Here is a 27,032-nt window from a genome sequence, read left to right on the forward strand (position 1 = left end):
TGAATGAGAACGGCCCCACAGGCTCATCTATTTGAATCCTGGGTGCCTAGTTGGTGAGACTGTTTGAGACGGATTGGGAACCTGTTGAGGAGGTGTGCCGCTGGGCGGGGGAGGGGGGGGCTCTGAGGTTTCAAAAACTCACACCTTTCTGCTAACCTGCTAACTCTCTCTCTCTCTCTCTCTCTCTCTCTCTCTCTCTCTCTCTCTCTCTCTCTCACACACACACACACACACACACACACACACACACACACACACACACTCTGCCTTTCTGGATCCACATAAGTTCTCAGTTACTGCTCTGGCACCACACCTGCCTGCCTGCCATGGTGCTTCTCCCATGATGGGCAGAGACCATACTACCCTGTGTAACTGTGAGCTCTAAATTAAATGCTTTCTTGTATACGTTGCTTGATCATGGTATGACATCATATGACCAAACTCTGAGATGCTCAGAAAGTTTGGGTGTAGTAACTGCAGAGGAGATGTAACCTATTTTCTTCTATAAACGAAGCAGAACTGTCTGACTACACAGCCTGATGTGGTCCTCAACACAGAAAGCTTTTCACCTGTCTCACTCATTATCACTCATGAGGATGCAGATCTTCCTCTCCGAATCTGCAATGAGTGTGGATTTTTGGTATTTCAAATGTTTCAGGGTGTGGTGTTATTTTTAAAGGGACGTCTGAATTCAGCTGCATTTAATAAACTCTAATACTTACCCCTGGCTTAGGTATCTTTTCAAATTCCTTTAGTATGAGACTCTTTTCTTCCGTTAAGCTGCCAAAAGAAAATATCATGTTTGACAAAAAGCACAAAAGAGCAAGCGCCTTCTGCACCAGGGCCTTCCTATTTTCTCTTTCAGCTGCGTTCCCAGGCTCTCTTGGCTCTGACTCCCACTACCCACTTCGGTAATTCCTCCTGCCCAGTGCTCCAGCAACATCATGTGCATATATCTAATACAGCAGCTCTCTGGGCATGTTAATTGTAACTGTACTAGGGCACAGACCTCCCTGCGGACTGAGACTCCTTCCAGGCAAGCTCAGAGCCTTTTCCTCTCTGCTACCTCCCTAAATTACTACCGGGTCTTCCCAAAGAATCTGCCTTGCTGGCCTCCATCTTTGCCCTGATAGTCAACCCTGTACTTTCAGTGCAGTCATTTTTAGCAACATATAGGAGATCCTATCACTCTTCTGCTCAACAAGATCCCGTCAAACCTGGACCAGCCTGAAACTCTGTGTCATCAGCCTCTCTAGTCTCACTGCTTGCCACTCGTGGCTCTGGCCAATTTGGCCTTCTTGCTAACCCTGTTCCAGCCCCAGGGACTCAGGTCATCCTCCTAAAACAGTGCCAACATTTCCCGCCAGTCTTGTTTCACTTTTCTGTAGCACGTTGCTTGCTGCCTGGTGTTCTGTTGTGTGCATTAGCTCCACGAGGACAGAGACTGCTGTGTTTACATGGTGCTGCCCTTGCCAGCAGATAGGTGGTACTCAATAATTAGTAACAGGAATACACTGGTTGACTGAAGTTGGTTGAATTCCTATTTTCATGATTTGAAATACATAATTTATGTACTAAATGAGGATAAAGAGATACATAAAGAAATACAGTTGCCCTTAGAGTGACTGTTGCTTCACTTTATTTACACCTGGATTGGAAACTTTCCATGGAAATCATGAGGGGAAGAGCCCGCAGATGTTCACAGGTGAGAAGTATCCTTCCAATAGCTCCCCAATTTTACATAACATTTGCATTCCTCAGAGCACCACAGAAAGAGTCATAGAACCCTGGAGCAGAAGAAACTTAGTAGAGATTAGTTGGAGAATATTATTTTAAGGTGAGTTATTTTTGTTTATGCTCTGGAACATTTGTTTACTGATGGAAAGATGTGTTTGATTAAATAAAATTCACCTACAGTCCGGAGGCTGAGTCAGCAACTAGCTGACAGGAAGTGGTAGGGAGGAGCCCTGTGGAGAAGGGTTTATAAAAAGGGGCGAGGAGAACCATGAGGGCTTTTTGGAGGTCATGAGTAAGGAGAGGAGGTGAGCTATTTGCTATTCAGCCTCTGAAGAGCAGAATTCCACTTTAACCTTTGAATCTGAGTTCTTTAGAGGGACAGAGGTTTAGGTAAGTTCCCTTCATAGCTTTGCAAGGGTTGGAGCTGAGGGAACAGAATCCCTCTGGTTGCGGCCCTTGCGGCCTAACTGCTGCTGGAGGTGGCAGAGTTGCAGTTGCTGATTCAGACAGATGTGGCAAAAAAAAAAAAAAAAGGACAACAGAGATCCTTGGAGCATGGACACTCAAGCAAGGAAGGGAATGTTTCAGGTGAAAGACTAGTTTAGACCAGGAACCAAGCTTAAAGAAAAATTATCTGGGGGTATTTGAGAATAATTCTTTCCAATATTGTTTCTTCTCCAAATTATTGAAAATTGTATACGAAATTATGACAACAGTGGGCATGCTTGTCTACGCTGCTATCTCACAGTCATAGCTCATGGTCATTCAGCCAAGTGCAGCATCTGCCTTTAGCCTCTGTGACAGACACTCTGAGTCTGTCATATCCCTCCCCCTTCCTGAATGCACAGGAAGACTGCGTTTCCTCGCTTCCCTTGTGTTTGCACCAGGGACAATGGGGTGGAAGTAAGCGCCACCTGTCCTCCCAGCCACACCGAATGGACGCACACAGGATGGAGGCTGTGTGACCTTCCCTAAACTATGTCATCTAAAAACACTTTTTACCCTCCCCCCCAATAAATTTGTTTATTTTACATTCTGGCTGCAGTTTCCCCTCCTTCCTCTCCTCCCAGTTCCTCCTCCCTACCCATCCACTCTGTTTCCACCCCACCCTCAATCCTCTCCTCCTCCATGTCTATTCAGAAAAGGACAGGCCTCCCATGCATATCAACAAAACATGACATATCAAGTTGCAGTAAGACTAAGCACCTTCCCATGTATTAAGGCTGAGCAAGGTGACCCAGTATGGGGAGTAGAGTCCCAAAAGCCAATAAATGAGTCAGGGGAGAGAGCCCCTGTTCCCACTGTTAAGAGTCCCACAAGAGGACCAAGCTACACAATTGTCACATACATATATGGGGAGGGCCTAGGTCAGTCTCATACAGGCTCCCTGGTTGTTGGTTCCATCTCTGTGAGCCCCTACAAGCCCAGGTTAGTTGATTCTGTAGTTTTCTAGTGGTGTCCTTGACCCCTCTGGCTCCTACAATCCTTTCTCCCCCTCTTCTGTTGGGTCCCCCAAACTCTGCCTAATGTTTGGCTGTGGGTCTGCATCTATTTCCATCAGTTACTGGATGAAGTCTCCCTGATGACAACTGGGCTAGACACCAATCTGGTCACAGGAGATGGCCAGTTTAGGCTACATATCTGCCATTACTAGGGTCTAAGCTGGGGTCATCCTTGTAGATTCCGGGAAGATTCCATTGCACCAGGTTTTTAACCTGACTGTGAAATGCCCTTCTTTCCAGTAGTTTCTTTCAGTACTCTCCCCCTCCACACCCCCCAACCTGATCACTCATGTTTCCATCCCCACCTGCCCTCAGTCCACTCATGAAATTTCTTCTATTTCTCCTTCCTGGTGATCCGGGCATGCCCCCATGAATCATCCTTGTTACCTAATCTCTCTGGGTCTGTGGATTGTAGCATGGTTATCCTTTGTTTAGAGCTAATATCCACTTATGAGTAAGTATATACCATGTTTGTCTTTTTCAGTCTGGGTTACCTCACTCAGGATGATTTTTTTCTAGTTACATCCATTTGCCTGCAAATTTCTTGGTGTCTTTTGCTGCGAGCGCAGAAATATGAAGTAGGAATTCAGCTGGAGCTGACAAGGATAAAACCTAACAGAGCCAAGGCTCTGGTGGAGAGAAGCCAAAATTCAAGGAGTCTTGGTGATATTGGCTTTGGAATGTATCTGCCATTTCCTGCAGTGAATTTCCTGTGTGCTGTTGTAGCTTTCCTGTTTGATTCTTTTCCCAACAACTTCTAACAGTGTGACTGATTATTTATTGGGTATGATTTACCCTACAAGTTTGGGGCCTATGGATGACATCCCTTTGACTATGTGTGAAAACAGCCACACAAACAAAGACCCTTTTCCCACAATCGGGCCTTTGTTCCTCTTATTCTAGCATAGAGTCTGCTTTTCTGTAATTATCTTCATTTGCAGACATCTGGCCAGTGCCATCTCTTGGCAAAAGTTATTTCATTTGAGATACTTCTCAGACATTCAAGGGCAGACTGTAGATAGATGAGCACTAGCGTGCCCTGAGCTCATCTTGCCCACAGACAAGAGAAGGGAACCTTAAATCCTTAACTCCTTACCTTCACCCCGGTTTATTAACACAAGAAACTAATTAAAGAGATTTACACTTGTAATTACTGGGATGGTAATCAGCCATCTGCTAGTTACTGATATAAGGTAAACATTCCCACTGACCCAATGAGACAGCCACCGAGGCCAGGGGGATGCAGGTGGATGATAGGTGCCAAGCTTTGTTTCTTGTGCAAATTAAGCTTAAATCCTCCTCCTCTTCTTCTTCTTCTTCTTCTTCTTTTTTTTTTTTTTTTTTGGTTTTCCGAGACAGGGTTTCTCTGTGCCTTTCCTGGAACTCGATTGGTAGCCCACCGGCAGTGGTGGCGCACGCCTTTAATCCCAGCACTTGGGAGGCAGAGGCAGGCGAATCTCTGTAAATCTTTTATCTCATAGCCTAGGTGTTATCCTTAGATCTAAAAGTCCCCTTTAGCAACTGACTCAGAGCAAAAGTGCTTTTATGAACCAAATGCCCCATGTTGTTATGAAGGTTGCCCAGTGACCAAGGACACTTCCCCCACCCTGCTGGAAAATGGCGCTGTCGAGATAGCTGAGCCAGAAGCAGCGCTGAAGGAAGAAAAGACAGTTTTACCTTACTTGTGACTTATACTAACATACAGACTCCTAACCTTTTACCTAGCTACTTCTAAGAACACAGGCTGAGCATATAAATTTCTTTTTAGATTCCCTAATTGATTTTAGCCCTTAGTTGACTCTACCAGAGAACTTCCATTAGTCATTCCCCTTTGGGTTGTAAATGAATGCTGACAATTACTGCTCTATGTGTGGATCTTATCACCTCTCTCTACGACCCTGAAAACTTCAAGCCTCTCATTGCATTGCCAAAGAATTACTGCTTGTAAGTGTATATAACCGGTACCCCCATGGCACTTGTAGAATTGACTTAGAAGAATAAAGTAAATGGACTGAAAGAGCTCAGTGTGTGTAGATTCAATATTCCTAAGATTAGATTCTCAACTGGTTGTTAGGTTCTTCCATGGACCCTGGAAAAGGGCTCTCTGGGGCTGGACCCCAATAGCTCTTGCTAGTCCTTGTTGTATAAATGTACCACATTTTCTTTATCCATTCTTCAGTTGAGGGGCATCTAGGTTGTTTCCAGGTTCTGGCTATTACAAATAAAGCTGCTATGAACATAGTTGAGCAAGTGTCCTTGTAGTATGATTAGACATCCTTTGGGTATATGCCCAAGAGTGGTATAGCTGGGTCTTGAGGTAGATTGATTGGTTCCCAGTTTTTTGAGAAACCACCATACTGATTTCCAAAGTGGCTGTATAAGTTTGCACTCCCACCAGCAATAGAGGAGTATTCCCCTTGCTCCACATCCTCTCCAGCATGAGCTGTCACTTGTGTTTTTGATCTTAGCCATTCTGACAGGTGTAAGATGGTATCTTATTCATTTTGATTCGCATTTCCCTGATAGCTAAGGATGTTGAACATCTCCTTAAGTGTTTCTCAACCGTTTGAGAGTCTTCTGTTGAGAATTTGCTGTTTAGATCTGCACCTCATTTTTTGATTGGATTATTTGTTTTTTTTTGATGTCTAGTTTCCTGAATTCTTTATATATTTTAGAAATCAGCCCCTCTGTCAGATGTGGGGTTTTCCCATTTTATATTTTGTCATATTGACAATGTCCTTTGCCTTACAGAAGCTTTTCAGTTTCAGGAGGTCCCATTTATTAATTTTTGCTCAGTGTCTGTGCTATTGGTGTTCTATTCAGGAAGTTGTCTCCTGTGCCAGTGCATTCAAGGCTACTCCCCACTTTCTCTTCTATCAAGTTCAGTGTATTTGGACTCATGTTGAGGTCTTTGATTTAATTGGACAAGAATTTTGTGCAGGGTGATAGATATGGATCTATTTGCATTCTTCTACATGCAGACATTCAGTTAGACCAGCACCTTTTGTTGAAGATGCTTTCTTTTTTCCATTGTGTAATTTTGGCTTCTTTGTCAAAAATCAGGTGTTCATAGATGTGCAGATTTATATCTGGGTCTTCAATCTGATTCCATTGATCCACCTGTCTGGATCAATTTATGCCAATACCATGCTGTTTTTATTACTATATAACTCTGTAGTAGATCTTGAAATCAGGGATAGCGATACCTCTAGACATTCTCATATTGTTCAGGATTGTTTTAGCTATCCATCTGTGGCTCCTCTTCTTCCTTCAATCTTTGGTATATTGGTCCATGAGGGTAGAGGAACAGGATTGCCTTCAGAAGCTGGGAACAGGGTTCTGATGGCTGTGGGTATGATGGAGACAGCCCTCTGGGATATGACTTCAGTGAATCAGCTCAACTTTATTTCAGAATATAAGGAATATATAGGATTGGGAAGCCTGGGGATAAACCCTAATTTGCATTAAGTGACACATTCCTATCATAAGGCTTCCTATGTGGCAGCAGGGTCCTATAGCAAAGCTCCTAGTACAAGTCTCAGTTACCATATATGCAGCAGGGGAAAGGCTTCTAGCAGGAGACTGTGCCAAGAGTCACTCTAGAGATAAATCAGGCATCCAGGCTTAGAGACAGCTTTCAGATAAGGTCTGTGCTCCATGCCCAGAGACATTCTCTAGATAAGGGCAGAGAGTAGGAAGTCTCAATGGGAGGAGGGAGTCCTCATGTTGTCTAGCTTTGGAGAAAGCTGCCAGGCCATGACCAGCAACCTCTGACCAGCAAGGCCTTCCAACATCCTAGGGTTTTTGATTTTCCATATGAAGTTGAAAGTTGAGTATTGTTATTTCAAGGTTGGCAAAGAATTGTGTTGGGATTTTAATGGGGATTTCATGGAACTTGTAGATTGTTATTGGTTGGATGCCATTTTTACTGTTTTTGATCCTAGTGATCCATGAGCATGGGAGATCTTTCCATCTTCTGATATCTTCTCCAATTTCTTTCTTTGAAGACTTGAAGTTCTCATCATATAGGTCTTTGACTTGCTTGGTTAGAGTTATGCCAAGATATTTTATAATATTTGTGGGCTATTATGAAGGGTGTTTTTTTAAAATGATTTCTTTCTCAGACTATGTATTGTTTGTATATAGGAGGGCTAATGATTTTTCTTTTTTCTTTTTCTTTTTTGGCTTTATCTTGTATCCAGCCACTTCACCAGAGGTGTTTATCAGCTGTAGGAGTTCCCTAGTAGAATTTTTTATGTATACTATCATATCCTCTGTGAGTAGTGATACTTTGAATTCTTCTTTACTGATTTATAGCCTCTTGATCTCCTTTAGATGTGTTATTGCTCTATCTAGAACTTTAAGTACTATATTGAGTAGATATGGAGAGAGTGGACAGCCTTATCTTATTCCTGATTTCAGTGGAATTGCTTTGAGTTTCTATCCATTTAATTTGATGATGGCTATTGGCTTGCTGTATATTGCTTTTATTATGTTTATATCCCTTGAATCCCTGATCTATCCAAGACTTTTATCCTGAAGAGGTGTTGGATTTTGTCAAAGACGTTTTGAGCATCTAATGAGATGATTGTGTTTTTTCTTTCAATTTGTTTATATGGTAGATTACACAGACAGATTTTTATATGTTAAACCATCCCTACATCTATGGAATGAAGCCTATTTGATCATGGTGGATGATCTTTTTGATGTGTTCTTGATTTGGTTTGCAAATAATTTATTGAGTATTTTTGCATCAATGTTCACAAGGGAAATTGGTCTGTAATTCTCTTTCTTTGTTGAGTCTTTGTGTGATTTGGGTATCATGGTGACTATGACCTCATAAAATGAACTTGACAATGTTCCTTCTGTTTCTATTTTGTGGAATAATCTGAGGAGTATTGGTATTAGGTTTTCTTTGAAAGTCTGGTAGAACTCTGCACTTAAACAGTTTGGCCCTGGGCTTTCTTTTGGTTGAGAGGCTTTTAATGACTGTTTCTATTTCCTTAGGGGTTATTGGTCTATTTAAGTTGTTTATCTCATCTTGATTTGACTTTGGTAAGTGTTATCTATCAAAAAATTTGTCCATTCTTTTAGATTTTTCAATTTTGTGGAGTACAGGTTTTTGAAGTATGACTTAATGATTCTCTGGATTTCCTTGGAGTTTGTTGTTAGGTCCCTGTTTTCATTTCTGATTTTGATTTGGATATCTCTCTACTTTTTAGTTAGTTTGGATAAGAGTTAGTATAGTTTAAGGTTTAGTCAGTTTGGATTTATCTATTTTGTTGATTTTCTGGAAGAACCAACCCTCTGTTTCCTTGATTCTTTGTGTTATTCTCTTTGTTTCTATTCTGTTGATCTCAGTTTGATAATTTCCTGTCATCTACTCCTCTAGGTGGATTTGCTTCTTTTTGTTCTAGACCTTTCAGGTGTGCTGTCAAGTCACAAGTTGTGGTGATACTGTGTTCCCCAAAATAGTGTGCACCCTAATAAGCTTATCTGGGGTCAGAGAACGGAACAGCCACAATATTAAACATAGAGGTTAGGCAATGGTAGCACACGCCTTTAATTCTAGCATTCCAGAGGCAGAGATCTGCCTGGATCTCTGAGTTCAAAGCCACACTGGAAACAGCCAGGCATGGTGACTCATGCCTTTAATCCCAGGAAGTGATGGCAGAAAGCAGAAAGGTATATAAAGCATGAAAACCAAGAACTAGAGCTGGTTAAGCTTTTAGGCTTTTGAGCAACAGTTCAGCTGAGATTCATTCAGATGAGGACGGAGAGGCTTCCAGTCTGAGGAAACAGGATCAGCTGAAGAATTGGCAAGGTGAGGTGGCTGTGGCTTGTTCTGCTTCTCTGATCTTCCAGCGTTGACCCCAGTACCTGGCTCCAGGTTTGTTTTTATTAAAAAGACCTTTTAAGATTCTTGCTACAAGTATGAGATCTCTCTAAATTCTTCATGAAGGCATTAGTGCTGTGAACTTTCTGCTTAGTACCACTTTCACTGTGTCTCATAAATTTGGGTTTGTTGTACATTCATTTTCAATGAATTCTAGGAAGTCTTTAACTTCTTTCTTTCCTTCTTCCTTGACCCAGTGGTGACTCAGTAGGGAGTTGTTCAGTTTCCATGAGTTTGTAGGCTTTCTGTTGTTTCTGTTGTTGTTGAAATCTGGTTTTAATCCATGGTGGTCTGGTAAGATAAGGGGGTTATTTCAAATTTTTCTTTTATCTGTGCTCTGTGGCACAATATATAATCAGTTTTGGAGAAGGCTCCATGAGGTGCTGAGAAGAAGGTATATTCTTCTGTGTTTGGATGAAATGTTTTGTAGGTATCTGTTAGGTCCATTTAAGTCATAACATGTTAGTTCTATTATTTCTTTGTTTAGTTTCTGTGTGGATGACCTGTCCCTTGGTGAGAGTGGGGCGTTAAATTCTCCCACTATTATTTTGTGGGGTTCTATAAGTGATTTAAGCTTAAGTAATGTTTCTTTTACAAATGTGGGTGCCCTTACATTTGGGGCATAGATGTTCGGAATTGATCCATCATCCTGGTGGTTTTCCTTTGATGAATATAAAATGCCCTTCTCTATCCCTCTGATTAATTTTGGTTGGAAGCCTATTTTGTTAGATATTAGGATAGCTATACCAGCTTTCTTCTTAGGTCCATTTGATTGGAAAATCTTTTTCCAACCGTTTACTGTGAGGTAATGTTTATCTTTGATGTTGAGGTGTGTTTCTTGTATGTAGCAAAATGATGGATCATTTTTTGTATCCATTCCATTAGCCTATGTCTTTTTTTTTTTTTTTTTTTTTTTTTTTTTTTTTGGTTTTTCGAGACAGGGTTTCTCTGTGTAGCTTTGCGCCTTTCCTGGAACTCACTTGGTAGCCCAGGCTGGCCTCGAACTCACAGAGATCCGCCTGGCTCTGCCTCCCGAGTGCTGGGATTAAAGGCGTGCGCCACCACTGCCCGGCTAAGCCTATGTCTTTTTATTGGTGAATTGAGTCCATTGATATTGAGGTATATAAATGATCATTGATTGTTAATTCCTGTTGTTTTGTCTTTTGTGGTGGTTGTGTGTGTGTGTGTGTGTGTGTGTGTGTGTGTGTGTGTGTGTGTGTCTGTGTGTTTGTTTCCCTTCTTCGGGTTTTGCTGGTATGAGATTAACTATTGCCTGTATTTTTGTGGGTGTAGTTATCTTCCTGGGATTGGAGCTTTCCTTCTAGTACCTTCTGTAGAACTGGGTTTTTGGATAGATATTGTTTAAATTTGACTTTGTCCTGAAATATTTTGCTTTCTCCATCTATGGTGACTGATAGTTTTGCTGGGTATAGTAGTCTAGGCTGGCATCTATGGTCTCTTAGAGTCTGCAAGATATCAGTCCAGGCCCTTCTGGATTTTAGTGTCTCCATTGAGAAGTCAGGTGTGATTCTAATAGGTCTGCCTTTATATGTTACTTGGCCTTTTCCCCTTGCTGCTTTAATATTCTTTCTTTGCTCTGTATTTTTAGTATTTTGATTATTATGTGGCAAGGAGACTTTCTTTTCTGATCCAATCTATTTGGTGTTCTGTAAGCTTCTTGTACCTTTATAAGCATGTCCTTCTTTAGGTTAGGAAAATTTTCTTCTATGGTTTTGTTAAATATATTCTCTGTGTTTCTGAGCTGGGTTTCTTCTCCTGTGTTCCTATTAGTCTTATGTTCAATCTTTTCATAGTGTCTCAGATTTTCTGGATGTTTTGTCTTAGGAAGTTTTTAGACATAACATTTTCTTTAATTTATGATTCTATTTCCTCTATTGTGCCTTCAATGCCTGAGATTCTCTTTTCCATCTCTCACATTCAGTTGATGTAGTTCCTGTTTGCTTACCCAGATTTTCCATTTCCAAGATTCCCTCCATTTCTGTTTTCTTAATTGCTTCAATTTCCATTTTCAGGTCTTGAACAGTTTCCTTCATTTGTTTGTTTGTTTTTTCTTGGCTTTTAGGGATTTATTGATTTCTTCCAATTTTTTGTTTGTCTTTTCCTCAATTTCTTTAAGGGAATTTTGCATATCCTCTTTAAAGACTTCTGTCATCTTCATAAATTCATTTTAAGGTTGTTTTCTTATGATTCATCTGTGTTGGATTGTTCATATCTTACTGTTCTAGTATTGTTGGACTCTGGTGATTACATATTGCTTTTTCTGTTATTTATTGTGTTCTTACACTGGTATTTAGGCATCTAGATTTGGGATGATTATAGGTCTAGGTGTTTATTTCTGCATTTGCCTTTGTTAGATGGGTGTTTTATTCCTTGGTTTCTCTTTCCTCTTTGGTCTTCTGGCCTTTGGTAAAGCTGAAGTCTTCCAAAGTTGTAGACCAAGATATGGGGCCCAGGGTAGGGGGTGCAGTCTGTGGTCCCTAGATCTGGTTTGGCCTCTGGGGTCCCTATGACTAGCCTGGCCTCTAGTATAGCTGCCGAGGCTGGGGTCCCTAGATCTGACCTGTGCTCTGGTAAAGCTGAAGTCTGCTTCTGAGTTTGTAGGCCTGGGGTCCCGAGATCCAGGCATGGCCTCTGATAAAGCCAAAGACTTCTTCCAAAGTAGTAGGCAGGGATATGGAGTCCTGGGGAGGGTGTTCAGTTTGGGCTTGTTGAAGAGGCTTAAGGGGGTTTAGCAGGAGGTGAAGTGTCTTCTCTGGGGTCTCTAGGGACCACTCTGGCCTCCATTAAATCTGCCAGGGCTGTGGGCCCTAGTGTGGAACCCAGGGGTGGGGTGCATTCTCCTCATTTTTTGTTTTGTTTTGTTTTTGTTTTTTAAAGATAGGGTCTTCCTATACTCTGGCTGTCCAGGAATGTGCTACACAGGCCAGGCTAGCCTTGAACTCACAGAGATCCACCTGCATCTGCCTCCTGTGTGATGGGCCCCCCAAACTACCCAAATTACAGAAAAATTAAAGATAAGAGGAAAATAAGATTATATAAAATTGGAGGAAATCATGTGGTATCTACAGAGAAGCAAGGGCCAGAACCCTTTTAAAAATTATTCAGGCACCTTTCAGGAAACACCATCACAGACATGGTGTGTCTCAAGGCGATTCTGAATGATTCAAGCTGACAATGAAGATCACAAATGTTAACTCAGTCATATCAACTGTCACCTTAATGACAATTAAAACACTGATTGTAAGAATGGATAGGAAATTAGTCCTGCTATAGGTTGTCTATAAGAAACTCACTTTAAATATTCATTTTAATTTATGTATATGTACTTGTCTCTCTCTCTGTGTACACATATGTGTGCATGGGTGCCCATAGAAGCAAGAAGAGGGTGTCAGATCCCCTAGAACTGGAGTCACAGGTAGTTGTGAGTGACCCAATATGGGTACTGGGAACTCAACTTGGGTCCTCTGGAAGAGCATCCAGTACTCTTAACCAGAAAGTACTCTCCAGCCATAGAAACCCATTCTACATACTCATAAATTAAAATGAAATGATGGATAGGCCACACCAATGCTAGTAAAAAGCCATGGCCACCACCCAAGTTTGAGTATCTTTAATCTGAAAGTACAACTTCTGAAATATTCCAAATTCATAAACTTTTTGAGAGCTGACATGACCCCCAAGAGTTACTAACTTAAGATTTTGGATTTAAAGAGATAATCCCCAATTACAGTTGAAGACCCAACACTTATCTCTCCAGAATTGACAGACAAAAGCAGAAAGTCAGCAAGGACCTCACTGATTTCCAATAGAGCATAGCTCATCTGTCAAGAGATTAACAAATAAAAAAGCAATAAAAACATTAGCAAGTATAGATGGTGAATGAGAACAAGCAGTTGCTTGTTCTGTTGATAAGAATGATACAGAAAATGAGAGCACTTGTATTTTTTATTTTAGCTGTTGGGATGAGGTGACATGGTACAAAAATGAGATTTTGGAAATTGCTTTAGTTAGGCTTAGCCCAAACATTCTAAATTAAATAATGACAGCAGGTTTGATATAATCATTTGCTCACTTTCTTCCCTCCACAACCACGTTTTGAGCTCTATTTTGAACAGATTCTTTTATTTTTTTTTGCATTTAATGATCAAGTAATTTGCCTTAAGATTTTCCAAATTTTCTTATTATGAACTTTAAAACATTTCAGAAGACTTAACTATATGATGAGGTTTTGGGGTGAATTTAGTATTAGGGGCACTGGTCCTACTGTATCAAGCAGATCCCACCAGTCAATAGAACAAGGAGGTATACATCTGTACATCAGGTTTTATTTCTAGGACATTTCATTGCAATGATATAAATTAATGATAGTTTCACAATGCATCTTATACTGAACCTAATAGAAATTAGTTGTTCCAAGCACAGATTCAAGCTGAAATTTTCAGTTTTGAGTAGTTATGACTTGGCTTCTAGAATTTCCTTCCCCCTACATTGCTACTATACTTTGGGCACACTGCCACCAGGGGGTGGTCGAGTGCTGCCAGCTATTGCTGATAAAGGCAACAGTGGTGACATGACATTGTAGTCTTCTTTTTGATAAACATAAAATAGCATTTTCTTTGAGAAAACATAGAATGGTTAATTTTCTAGGACTGTTAAAACTAATTGTATTTCTACTATGGAATTACCCCATTGAGAAGCATGGACTTTTATTTCCTTTAAGAGGTATATGCTTCTATTCTCGAAGATCATAACCTTAACGTCTCACACCATGGATGGTCATTTCATTTTTCATATACCGTTAGTAAAATTATATTAACTATGTAGGCATGGCTAAGTTTATTTTTATATAAGTTACTATAATGCTTTCCTAGTTGCTAAACAGATCCCACAACTAGTAATTGAATAATTATTTTCAAGGGTTTCTACTGGGATTAAGTAATACAATAAAATAATTCTAAATATTATTTACCACACACTGGGTCTACTATGTGCAGGAATCTTCACACACATTTCTACACTCCACAGTCTTGCTATAATGGTTTTATATTTGTTGTACTAATGAAAAAATGAACATAAGTATTCTTTCCCAAGTCCAGTCAGGCTCCAGAGCTTTTTGGTGCCAGGCACCTCTAGAATGCAATATGCTAAAAGACTCTACCGTTTTTCAAAAATTCAGAAGACTTCTAAATTTTCATATTTATTAATAATGTCACAATGTTGAAAAAATATATTTCATCAGTCTTTCTCCTTTTAGATTTTCATTTTTGCATGGCATTACTAGGACAAGACTTTTTATTTTGGTATGATAATATATGCCGTACATTATGGTATATATTAACTCTTAACCTTTTACACTCATATTCAAATTTCAATCTGATTTTTTTTTCTCAGCTTCCCCACTGAAGGAGGCTTCTGCATCAAAGCTCTTTAGGATTAAAGCTCAGCATCAAAACAGTCCTGACAGAAACCTTGTCATGGAGGTTTGTGGTCCTAAGGGGTACAGCTCAGAGACGAAGTAGGGAGCCCAACAGTGCAGTCGGTGAGTGAGGGCAATCACCCACGGGAGGATGGCAGGCCTGAGTGGGAAAGCGGGTTTCTGAACTGGTCCCATAATTATCTCACTGTGTGGGCTTTCCAAAGCTGGAGTGGGTCGCTGTGAGAGGCCAGGCCTTGGGGTGTTTAAGCACAGACTGGTTGATCTTGAGGGAATCCTTGGGTCAGTCTAGCATTCAGCCAGGGTTAAGACTAACTTTGAGACCAAACGTTTTTGTTTTATTTTGTTTTTTTGAATGGTATAAGGTACATTTAAAAAAATTTTTTTCCAAACATAATATTTTTATTAATTATTTGGGGATTTCATACAGTGTAACCTGATCACACTTGCTTCCCATTCCTTCCAAGCCCACCCTTCCACCCTTGTTCCCATCCAAACCCCCAAAGAAGAAAAGAAAAAGAACACCAAGTTTAGTTTGTGTTGCCCATACACTCACTGGAGCATGGTCAAACTCCCAGTGGCCAGACCCTTAAAGAAAACTGAGATGTCCCTGTCCCACCCCTTCCAGAAGCCATCAACTGTGAAGAGCTACACATCATCATCATTAACAGAACTTTTAAGGACTCTCTTCAGTAGCTTCATGTCTGGACTGTTTCTTTTTCCTTTTGGGAGGGAGGAGGGAGGTTGGCCTACAATGTCTCCCATCCATACAAAAGAAGCTTCCCTGCTCATAGCAGTTGGTAGCAGCCAGGATCACATCAACATGGTTTCCAGCAGATCACAAATGTACCTCACCCCAGGTCTGCATAAATCCTTTAAAAGCCTCCAGACTGGCAGCTTGATGGCCTCCTAGTTCCTGGGAGCCTCCTGCTACACAAGAGCTCTGCTCTGCCCCTCTTAAGTTCCCACCTGTGAATCTATGAATTTAATCTGTGAATTGTAAGACAGAAACCCACAGGCTGCAGATGCATTGAAAGTTCATGTGGCCATGAGCTCCTGGCACCCTGACTTCTGAGCTGAGCCCACCGAAGAACCAAGAGGCTCGAGCACTCTGGAAGACACCCCAACATTCCTGTATCACATTCTTATTGATGGGTTCACTCCTGGGTTTTTACTTTGATGTCTTTATTGGACCAAGAACAGGAAGCGTGTGAAGGGTCTCTGTTGGCAGCAACGGGGGTTAGAAGAACCAGTCCCCGAGAGTCAATGAGGACATCCCTGCACATGCTCAGCAGGAGTGTCACCACTCTCTGTGTCCAGACCATGACAGGTGACACTAACCACGGCCTAGTTCCCCAGCTGACCAAGGCTTGTCAGGATATGTCAGAGTTAGCCCAAGAGACACAATATACTTGTGTCCAAATTTTGAGAATTAGTAGAAAACAGGGAAACCATGAAAACGTAACAGGAAAGGCAAAGACTAAAGAGAATATTGAAAAGCCTTTATCAGAGAAAGCTTTCAGAAAAATAATGACTTCCTTGGTGACAAAATAAGTTCCTTGAGTATGCATCTAACTACTTCATTATTTAATCTATATTTACTTAGCTTACTTAAATATGTTCCACATTTTCTTCTGAGGTATATATTTATCAAGAGATTATCAGTGAGTATGAGCCCTAAACTAAAACTGTGGAACACATATTCAGTTGTTAACTAACCAAATAAATTTTACAGACCATTAGCATCTATTAAAAGCCTTATTTTGTGTGACAACAGAAGTTGCTGGGTGTGGTGGCACATGCCTTTAGTTTAATTTACCTGGGAGGCAGAGGCAGATCTCTGGGAGGAAGAGGGAGCGGGGAGAGAGAACCAGGTCTCTGGGAGGAGGGGGAGGAGGAGGAGGAGGAGGAGGAAGAGGGAGGGGGGAGAGAGAACCAGATCTCTGGGAAGAGGAGGAGGAGGAGGAGGAGGAGGAGGAGGAGGAGGAGGGAGGCAGATCTCTGGGAGGAAGAGGGAGGGGGGAGAGAGAACCAGGTCTCTGGGAGGAGGAGGAGGAGGAGGAGGAGGAGGAGGAGGAGGAGAGAGGAGGAGGAGGAGGAGGGAGAGGCAGATCTCTGGGAGGAGGAGGAGGAGGAGCAGGGAGAGGCAGATCTCTGGGAGGAAGAGGGAGGGGGAGAGAGAAGCAGATCTCTGGGAGGAGGGGGAGGAGAGAGGAGGAGGAGGAGGAGGGAGAGGCAGATCTCTGGGAGGAGGAGGAGGAGGAGCAGGGAGAGGCAGATCTCTGGGAGGAAGAGGGAGGGGGGAGAGAGAAGCAGATCTCTGGGAGGAGGGGGAGGAGGAGGAGGAGGAGGAGCAGGGAGAGGCAGATCTCTGGGAGGAAGAGGGAGGGGGGAGAGAGAAGCAGATCTCTGGGAGGAGGGGGAGGAGGAGGAGGAGGAGGGAGAGGCAGATCTCTGGGAGGAGTGGTGGGGGGGAGAGGCAATGGCAGCAGCAAACAGGAGACCAGCCAAATTAAAAGGATGTTCCTGCCAGTCACCAGTGACTCAGAAGTTCCTGAAGACGCTGCGTGGAGGGTGTTGACAACTTGGGCTTCTATTATTTAGGCACTGGATACAATGAGAGTTTACTGTGTTGTACTGACAAATATCGTCTGTATATTTGGATGAATAGCTTTCTCTCATTGGCTTCATTTATTTTTATCAGTGGATGGAAATCCCTACTTTGCCCCCTGGGAGTACTGATTGGATTTATTTCTGTACCATGGAATATCAAACGTGTGAAGGCAATGAAATGCAAAACCCATTATTCCTCCCTGGAATCCCTTTGGTAGCAAAATGAATTTTTATAAAAAGGAGTGAATTAATTCCTGAGCTCTTGATATTTGAGGATGGGATACAGTGGAAAGTGTCCCATGCTTTTGATTGTTCTCATTTGGTGTAAGTCGCCACACACTGCCCCTTCCCTATCCTGTGGAACTTGGTGAACAATTTGCCTGTCTATACCTAAAAGGCAAGAGTTCTCCCCCCACCCTGTCCCTTCTTCTTTCTTGGCAAGAATACTTGGAAATTTTAAACAATTTAAAAATCAGCTGATTTATGTGCTTCATACCCTTTCACAAAATGTCACAAATTCCTATTTGCAACACTAACGAACAACCACCAATTGTTTTAATTTCATTATTGTTTTCAGCTGAAAGAGCGAGTGCGTACAGAAATAGCTGGGCTTTCTTTCTTTTTATAGCTCTCTGGAGAGTCTGAAATGACTTTAGACTGAAAGACACATGGAAAAAGCTGCCTGACTTTTCTTCTCTCTGAATAGAATTCTCTTCATTAAACTGCCTTCTTTATCTATTCCTCAGCTGAAAAAAAATAAGCCACAAGGGACGATCTCAAGACCCAGGGGCCACATGGTTTTCCGGAGGCCGCTCAGGCATTTGTCGTCTCTGGGCAGGGTTGAATTATGTTCGCACTGTCTGAATTCTACATACTGCTAAAAATGCCAAAGCCCTCCCACCTCGATAACAGAGTCGAGGAGGACAGGTTTGGCTTTTTCCCAGGACCCAGGCACAGCACTGCCACACCTCAAAACTACAATCACATGCAGCCCTAGACAGGCTGAACTTCCACAGGGAACAGGGGAGACAGGGAAATGGCTTCCCTCCTGACAGTACCTGCTTGGCTTCACTAAGTGAGTCCTGAAGAAGAGAAAGAATCTGTGAAGCTTTTTCTTTGGTAACAGGACAAAGGTTGAATACACGGTTCTGTTCCCGCTGTGTTAGAAGAAAGAAGTGAGGGAGATGTGACCTGGGTGCCAGGCAACATGATGTGGGCTGTCAGGAACCACAGGGAGAGAGGAGAGGGGATGAGAAAGAGAGAGCAGAGGAAGGACAGGGGAGCAAAAGAGGCCACCAAGTCCTTGCTCTGTGTAGTGTGTTTTTTGGCAGCAGCCTCCAAAGCTCTGGAGTCCCTGACACTCAGAAAACACGGCAGGGATTTCTGTCACCAGACTTATTTTTGCAGCACTTGTGTGATCTTTTAGTGCTAAGAATCAAGGGGGAAACTGCGGGGGGGGCGCACTTATAGTTATTAGGTCATTCTCCTTGTACCTGAACACCTTCCCAGCTTAACTGGTCATGTGCAAACAGCCTGCATCACTGTGAAACCCTCTCCAGGGTGCTGGGATCTCACCTAGTCAGCCCGCACCACTGTGGACCTCGCCCGGCGGCCCGCACCTCTGTGGACCTCACCCGGCGGCCTGCACCTCTGTGGACCTCACCCAGCGGGCCCGTACCTCTGTGGACCTCACCCAGTGGGCCCGCACCTCTGTGCACCTCACCTGGCGGCCCGCACCTCTGTGGACCTCACCTGGCGGCCCGCACCTCTGTGGACCTCGCCCGGCGGCCCGCACCTCTGTGGACCTCGCCCGGCGGCCCGCACCTCTGTGGACCTCGCCCGCGGCCCGCACCTCTGTGGAACCGGCTCCAGGCGGGGAGCTCACCTGTTCAGCCTGTACTGGTTGTGGTACTCCCTTTCTTGCACTGCGGCATATTCATTCTGGTACTTGAGCAGTTGCTCTCTCAGTTTGCAGACCTCAGTGGAGAAGACGTTGGGGAAGTCATCCGCTTGCTGCAGACGGACCAGTTGCTGCTGGATCTGCTCGGTGAAGTTCTTGGCATTCTCCAGCAGCTGCACCTCTGACTCTTGTGTGCTGGGTTACAGGGAACGACATTGACAGAGAGGGAGTGCACATCCTCAGGACCCCCTTATTCCTGAGAGGGTTTGGGGATAGGGTGGGAGCGTGTCACACTTGGTCCCCATTTCAGGGCCAAGTCTCAGCGCAGTAATGAATGAGGCTGCCCACCCTCTAGCAGGGAGACGGGATATACTCAGCCAGCTGCCGGGCCTGGTCACCAGTACTTCCAGAGGTGTCTAGATCCAGACACTGGGGACAACGGAGAAAGCACGTGATTCCAAGGGAACAGGATGTCCCCTCTGACTTTGAAGAAAGACCAGGACTTCCAAGGAAGGGGAAATGAAGAGAGGAAAGCAGGCCCCTCAACAGCCCCAGCAACCTATTTTTCTTGGTGTCTTTACTTTTCTAAATGTGACTACGCCAAGATCTTCTCCCCTAAGACATCAAGCACTCCTCTAATGACCACTACTGGGAAACCAGGAACATTCTCCTATAAAATTATGGACATTAATTAATCAGTTTTAAATTCCACCCTGATGCCTGTCTAGAACTAGACTTAAACACCACAGAAAGGAGGAGTCCTACATCCCCAGTTGTATTCTGTGGGCTGTCTAGTGACGTGGTTACCCCTCGGCTACAGGCAGATCTGGATAGACACAGGAAGTGGACTTGAAATATCCCCAAGAATATTCTAGAACTCGTGCATGCTACGAGCTAGCACTGGCTCAACTTCTCCTAGCCATGACGTATCTGTCCTGATGCCCTCACATTAGCAACCCCCCGCCCTGAATTCAGAGGCAAGCCTTTGCTATTTGCCAGCGCTGTGTGTGTGTGTACTCCACTCCATTTCCTTACCAAGAAAAGCCTCTGGGTTTTAGCTCATTTGCAGAGATGCCCATAACCCGGTCAAGCCTGTCTCAGATGAGGTGACTGGCTCCCCCTACATTCCCAGGCTTTACTGTGTCATGTGTTCAGTGGCATCCAGCCACACATTTATTGGAACATAATACGTTCCAGGAACTACAGTAGGTGCCAGAGAGCAAGCAGAGTGATGCTGATGTGAACATCTCCAATTTCCAGGAATGGAAATGGGAGTTATCCTCTTATGCTTCAGTGTTCTTGTATGTTAACAAGCTCGCTGTTCATCTGGCATGAGCTGTCCGTGTTGGATCAGGCCACAGTGCTCCCTCGCACAGAAAGGAGGCAGTTCAGCAGTTAGCTCCCAGTCAGAACGAAAGTGCAATTTACACAAATGCTCTGGACATACAGTGTCAGTAAAAGAGAGTGTAACTTCCAATGTAGTTTTTGTGGAAGACTCAGTCAATGTCAGTTCAGCACCTCCAACCCACATCTGCCTGCCTGCAGCGTCAAGAGCGAAAGTATGGAGTCTGCTTCTTCATGCTTCCCTGTGGGCTTGGGGCAGAGTGGTGGGTTTTGTAATGGGTAGAGAAGGAAGTAAGGAGTCAAGATGAGATAAAATGTGACCAGCAGAAGGGAAGTGGCTCTTTCACAACACAACCTGGAAGCAGAAGATATCACTGGTATTTGTTACTGAGTAGATCAGAGTTCCTCAGATGGCTTCAATCCCCAGTGGCAAATAGACTCTGGGCAAAGCTGCTGACTTATTCTGTGGACACCTAGTCTGGCGGCCTGGACTTAGCTGCAGAGTAGGGTGGGATAGGAGGAGGTAGTGAGCAGTACAGATGGAAGTCTTAGGTCCAAGTCTGAGCTGTCACAGAATCTATAGTTCTGAGTGACAGCTGGGGAGGGGTCCTGCAGGAATGCACATGCCTTCAGTGTTCCACCAAACCCTCTTCTCCCAAGTGTCTTCAATAGATAGTCACCACACATAAATCAGCACCCAGGTCCCTCTGCCTGAGAACTCCTGGCCCTACACACATGCTTGTCATTTGGAAGTTCAAGAGTTAATTTCTCCAGGAGCAATTCTTAAGGAGGGATGGAGACAAGCGGACAAATACCCCGCCTTTGGCACTTCTTGGTGGCAGAGCTAAGATTGTTCCAAATACTCAGTCAGTAAATCCCTAAGACTGGGCCCCTGCTGCCCACAGCATGAACCACAGATGACCCCACCCATCTGGATTCTTCCTTTTCAGTATCACGTCCCTACTCACTCACAGTGTCTTCCCTAATCATCTCTAAAGCCACCTGAACTCTGATCCTTGCCTCAGACTCCACATTTGGAGGGAACAAAAGTGAAGAGAAGTCTCATTCATTATACGTGGGAAACAGGGAGACGACATAAGGTGTCTCTGCGCTGGCGGATAGCATACCTCACCACCATGTCGTGCAGCAAGGTGTACTTGGCTTTCAACTCCGCCATTCTGGTTCCAGGAAGCTTTCCCATAGAATGCAACTAGGAAAGAGAACATCGGCTTCTGTTAGCCGTCACTGTCCTTATGCCTATGGAGGAGGTAAAAGGTCTCATGTGTTCTTCTAAAATCTTCCAGCTGAGCATTAGAACGGTTACATGTGCAGCAGTGTGGCACTTTTGTCAGCTGCTGGATGTTCACAGCAGCTCCAGTCTGCCTCTTGTAAGCTCTTTGCTCTTGAACAGATCTTTAAACTTCTCTAGGCTATGGTTTCTTTATCCAGAAACACAAAGAATCAAATATCTTGTTATTCTAAAAAAATTACTTCTGGGCTAAGCAATCATTTTGAATAGTGTGGACTACCAGGACAGCCACCTGTAAGTCGAGAGAAGATAACCACTGTGCATCTTCTGAGAAAGGGTCATCCATCAGTCACTCCATTCTCAGAAATGTCCTAACATCTGAAACCAAAACTTAGCAAAAGAACCTTTCCAGGGTTTTAGTTAAAACCATCAGGACTGACACTTCTGTAGTCCAGTTTAAAAAATAATCCAAGGTCACACCCCTTGCCTGATGTCCTTGAAGGCAAAGTTTACTATCTATATAATGGGGTATCATTTGTTCCTTTTTTCCTGCAAGCTGTTTTTTAATGTCTATATATGCATGTATATATAAATAAACAAGTATAAAAAATAGAAATGCATTCACTCTGTTTTCATGTAGTAATCCCACAAACTCTCTTGTTAAAGCTAACAGCATATCTTCTTTTACAATTTCTGTGAACACACATAAATCACTTGAGTATTACCTCTTCTCCTATTTCTGCAGATAGGCTCCTCCCCTTCTTTTCCCTCCCCCCATTTCTCCTTCCTTCCTTCCTTCCTTCCTTCCTTCCTTCCTTCCTTCCTTCCTTCCTTTCCTTTCTCTTTCTTTTTGTTTATTCTTCTCTCAATACAACACATCCCAACCACAGCCTCCCCTCCCTCCATCCCTCCCCCATCCCCCCTTTTCCCCAGATCCACTGCACCTCACCAAATATAACAAGATGCAACAAGACTAGGTACAAACCCATATCAAGGCTGGGCAAGGCAACCCAGTAGGAAGAAAAGGTCCCAAGAGTAGGCAAAAGAGTCAGTTTTGGCAACATTCCCACAGCTAGGAGTCCCACAAAAACCCCAAGCTAAACAACCATAATATATATATATATTAATATATATATACAGAGGACCTAGTGCAGGCTCATGCAGGCTGTATGATTGCTATTTCAGTCTCTGTGAGGCCTGCTTAGTTGATTCTGTGGGCCATGTTCTCCTGGTGTCCTCCCCTCCCTATGGCTCCTACAATCCTTCATTGTAGGGGTTCCATGAGCTCTATTTGTTCTTTTTTATTTCTCATAAAACATATCTGATTTACTCTCTGAGAAGAGGAATAATTAGTTAATAAATATCATAATAAAATATCAATTACTTAAGCTTTATCTTGTTAAAATCATAACACAATGAGAAATTTGATGATTGAATTATAGATGTTAATAATTTGGTACCATAGAGTAGAAATAGAGATTTATGTTTTTCAGTCCACCCACTTCCCTCTTTCCTTATTCTATTAGGTCAAGTCACACCATCTCTTAGCTGGATGACTACAAAACCTTTTACTTGCCTCTTCTTCCTCTTGCTCTCCCTCTCCTGGTCCCACTAGGGGTTCCCACCTGATTATCTTTCATAGTCATTCTTTTCAAAAGTTAAACAAAGTCATGTTGTGCTGGGTGCTCAAAATCATGTAGAATGACTTAGCTGGTTTTCTATTGCTGTGATAAAATATCATGACCAAAAGCAATGTGGGAGTCTGTAGTTCAGCTTACACTTCTAGGTAATAGTCCATCACTGAGGGAAGTCAGGGCAGGAACTCAAGCAGGATGAGAACCTGGGGGCAGGAGCTGGTGCAGAGGCTATGGAGTATGCTGCTAACTGGCTTGCTCAGCATGATTTCCTATAAAATCCAGGACCACCAGACCAGAAGTGATAGCTTCCATAATTGGTTGGGCCCTCCCCCTTCAATCACTAGTTTAAAATGTCCTAAAGCAGCAGTTCTCAACCTGTGAGTTATAACCCCTTGAGGGGTGGAATGACCCTTTCACAGGGGTTGCCTAAAATCATTGGAAAACACAAATATTTACATTATGATTCACAACAGTAGCAAAATTACAGTTATGAAGTAGCAACAAAAATGATTTTATGGTTGGGGGTCAGCACAGCATGAGGAACTGTACTAAAGGGTCAAAGCATTAGGAAGGTTGAGAACCACTGCCCTGCAGGCTGACCTACCAAAAGCATTTTCTCAGTTGGGGTTACTTCCTCTCAGATGACTCTAGTTTGTGTCAAGTTGACATAAGATGACTAATCAGCACACAGAATAAAATTCAAGACCCATGGGATTCAAGATCCGGAGGTCCTACATGGCCCTGCTTTTCTTCCAGGCTGTTTCTCAGCATCTTTTCAAGCTTCTAGTCTTCTGGCACACTGGCTGCCTTTAATTTCCATAATCTCTGTATTAGTTATGGTTCTATTGCTATGAAGAGACACCATGACCATGGAAACTCTTATAAAGGAAAATATTTAATTGGAGTCTTGCTTACAGTTTCAGAATAGTGAGTCCACTATTATCACGGTGGGAAGCAGACAGGCCTGGTGCTATAGCAGTAGCTGAGAGCTTTATATCCTGATCCACAGGCAGCAAGCAAGAGATGACAGACAGACAGACAAAGAAACAGAAAGAGAGACAGAGACAGACAGACAGACTAGGTCTGGCATGGACTTTTGAATCCTAGAAGCCAAGTCCTAATGACACACCTCCTCCAACAAGGTCACACCTCCTAATCCTTTCCAAACAGTTCATCAACTGGTAACTCAGCACGCAAAGATAAGAGCCTCCAGGGGCCGTTTTCATTCAGACCATCACTGCCTCACAGATCTAGTTCCTTTTCCATGGGGTCTCTTTGACCATTTTTCACTCCCTTTCTTCACTCCAACTCTTTCTCATACCTTGGTCTAAACACTGCTTTATGAAAGGCACTCTTGACTCACCAATCCCCTCCTGCATCCAGAACTCTGCATTTGATCTAATGCAGCACACTGTGATCTGTAATACAGCTGTGTGATTGATTTTTGTCTTCCCTGACTAGTGTATAAGTCTCCACAAGGGCTACAGGAGGAGGCTGAGAACTCTGTGATACCAGTAGAGGCAGAAAAGGGCCCTGAAGAATTACAGTGGACACTGATACATCCACACACTTCATGAGGCTACTAAAAGTCAAAGATAAAGAGGAAAGTCTTGAAAGCAACAAGAAAAGCAACAAATTTAAATGTAACTCATTGTTAATGGGTGATTTCTCACAACAGAAACCAGTGAATAGTAGAGATGGCATAGTCAGAGTGATTTTAAAAAAGAAAGAAAGCAACCATTGGTCGACTAAGCTCTCTGTCAAAAGTAAAGGGAGCACAAAGACATGCCAAGATAACCCACAAAAGAGAGAATAATTGTAGGAGATCTGCTGCACATGAAATGCGGGTCTCCAGGCTGGAAAGGTCATGCTATCAGACAAAAACTCAAAAAGCACAGGAAAGAGTGACAGTGTGCCCAAGCAAATGGAAAGAACAGGCTCATGTAAAAACTTGGACACAAATGCTTACAGCAGCATCATTTAAAGCAGTTTTAGAAGAAACGATTTAGGGGCTGGGAAGATGTCTCAGCTGTTAAAAACACTTGCTGCTTTTGTGAGAAGACTCAGATTCAGTTCCTAGCACCTCCTCCATCACACACAATAAGCTTTAACCCCAGTTCCTGGAAACCCAAAATTCGTTTCTGGCCTCTGTGGAAACTGAATACATGTGGTGCACACATAAACATGCAGGCAAATACTCATACATACAAAATTTAAAAAGACCTTTATAAAAAACACTTACACCCATCAATTGATGAATGAATGGAAAAACAAAATGAACGTCCATACAATGTAGTGTTATTCTACAGTTTAAAAGGAAAGGGGTCCTGACACTTGGTACAGCAAGGATGAGCTTGCACTCATTAAAATCATGAATGCTCAGACACAAAAGACTACATTCTGTGTTTGTCTTACACAGGCAAATCTACTCAAACAAAACAGATTTAGTGATTGTGCAGATATGGCAGCCAAGAGGAATAGTGTATAAAGAAAGATTATTTACTTTTGGTATAGTGGAAATATTTTAAAATTAGAACCTGCTGATAATACAACTGTGTATATATATTAAACTTCACTGGAGTACATTTTATGCTATGTGTATTCTGATTGAATAAAACAAAAACACAAGTGGGAATTCAAGATTTCCAATATGAAAGAAAGATGTGCAACTGTAAAAGCCCAAGAAATTAGTACAATTTAATAAAAAAATTACTATTAGTTTTAAATCCTAACTTTGTACATTAACAAGGTATAGCTAGTATCAGTGCCACGTTAGCAACAAGTTCTTCCTAACATCCACAACCTATTCTTTAATGTTATTTCCACTAAAAGAAGCAAGTAAATGTCAAGAAAATGGCCGATTTCAGGCCTGGTGTGTGTGTGTGTCGGTGGGTGGGGGACACACGACACAAAGTGAAGCCGAGAATCTCAGCGGGAAGGTAAGTTCTTCACGTGGAACAGGATCTGATTTTACATTTGAGTGTATGACAGAGCCCAAACCAAGATGCTAAAATGGTCTTTGGGTTGTAAGTCTGTACCACTTTCCTATTTCTATTTCTGTTTGCTTGTATTCATTCTCTCTGTCTCTGTCTGTCTGTCTGTCTGTCCATCTGTCCCTCCTTCCCCTTCTTCCCTTCTTTCTTTCCTTTCTCGCATTGCCCAGCTACATTTTTAGTAATTAAAGGCTATTAAAATATGCTAGACATGATTGCTATAAACAATGGAACTCAGAGCAGAATTCCAAGCTGGAGCAAGGTAGGTCAGACCTGAGAGGAGACGGCTGGATTACAGCAGAGGTTGGCTGTGTCCTCTGAACACAGGGCCATCCTTGGCAGTAAGCTGTCGGGAGCCTAATGGCAGGTGGGCCAAGGATGCATGTTGGCAGGTTTTATGGCCACAGACGAAGCAGGAAAGCTAGAGAGGTTTGCCTCTTAGCCATCTTTATCTCTCCACTGGTCCTTGGTACCTTATGAACTCATAAAAGCTCAGTGGAAAAAAATATTTTATTTGTCTTTGTAGTAGCTCTGCCTACCAAGTGCTGGGATTAAAGGCATGCACCACCACTGCCCAGATTTTGATATGGCTTGCTAATAGCTCTGACCCCCGGGCAACTTTATTTATTAACATACAAATAAAATCACATTTCAGTACAAATAAAATATCACCATAATCTCCCCTACTGAAAACAAATCTCTTTTA

The 27,032-nt window shown here is 42.8% G+C and overlaps 1 protein-coding gene across 6 annotated transcripts in view; it reads right to left on the reverse strand.

Moving 5' to 3' along the window:
* Ccdc146 (coiled-coil domain containing 146) overlaps positions 1-27,032 on the reverse strand; it is a 156,188-nt gene that overhangs the window by 39,023 nt on the left and 90,133 nt on the right. For all 6 annotated transcript variants that reach the window (XM_042272898.2, XM_076565954.1, XM_042272899.2 and 3 more), the window contains 3 exons: positions 21,575-21,657; positions 19,089-19,298; positions 723-780 (listed from right to left, as the gene is read on the reverse strand). In XM_042272898.2, the coding sequence (XP_042128832.1) occupies positions 723-780; positions 19,089-19,298; positions 21,575-21,657 (351 nt within the window). The remainder of the gene's footprint in view (positions 1-722; positions 781-19,088; positions 19,299-21,574; positions 21,658-27,032) is intronic.

Source organism: Peromyscus maniculatus, chromosome 3, assembly GCF_049852395.1.
Source record: "Peromyscus maniculatus bairdii isolate BWxNUB_F1_BW_parent chromosome 3, HU_Pman_BW_mat_3.1, whole genome shotgun sequence".
Lineage (NCBI taxonomy): Eukaryota > Metazoa > Chordata > Mammalia > Rodentia > Cricetidae > Peromyscus > Peromyscus maniculatus.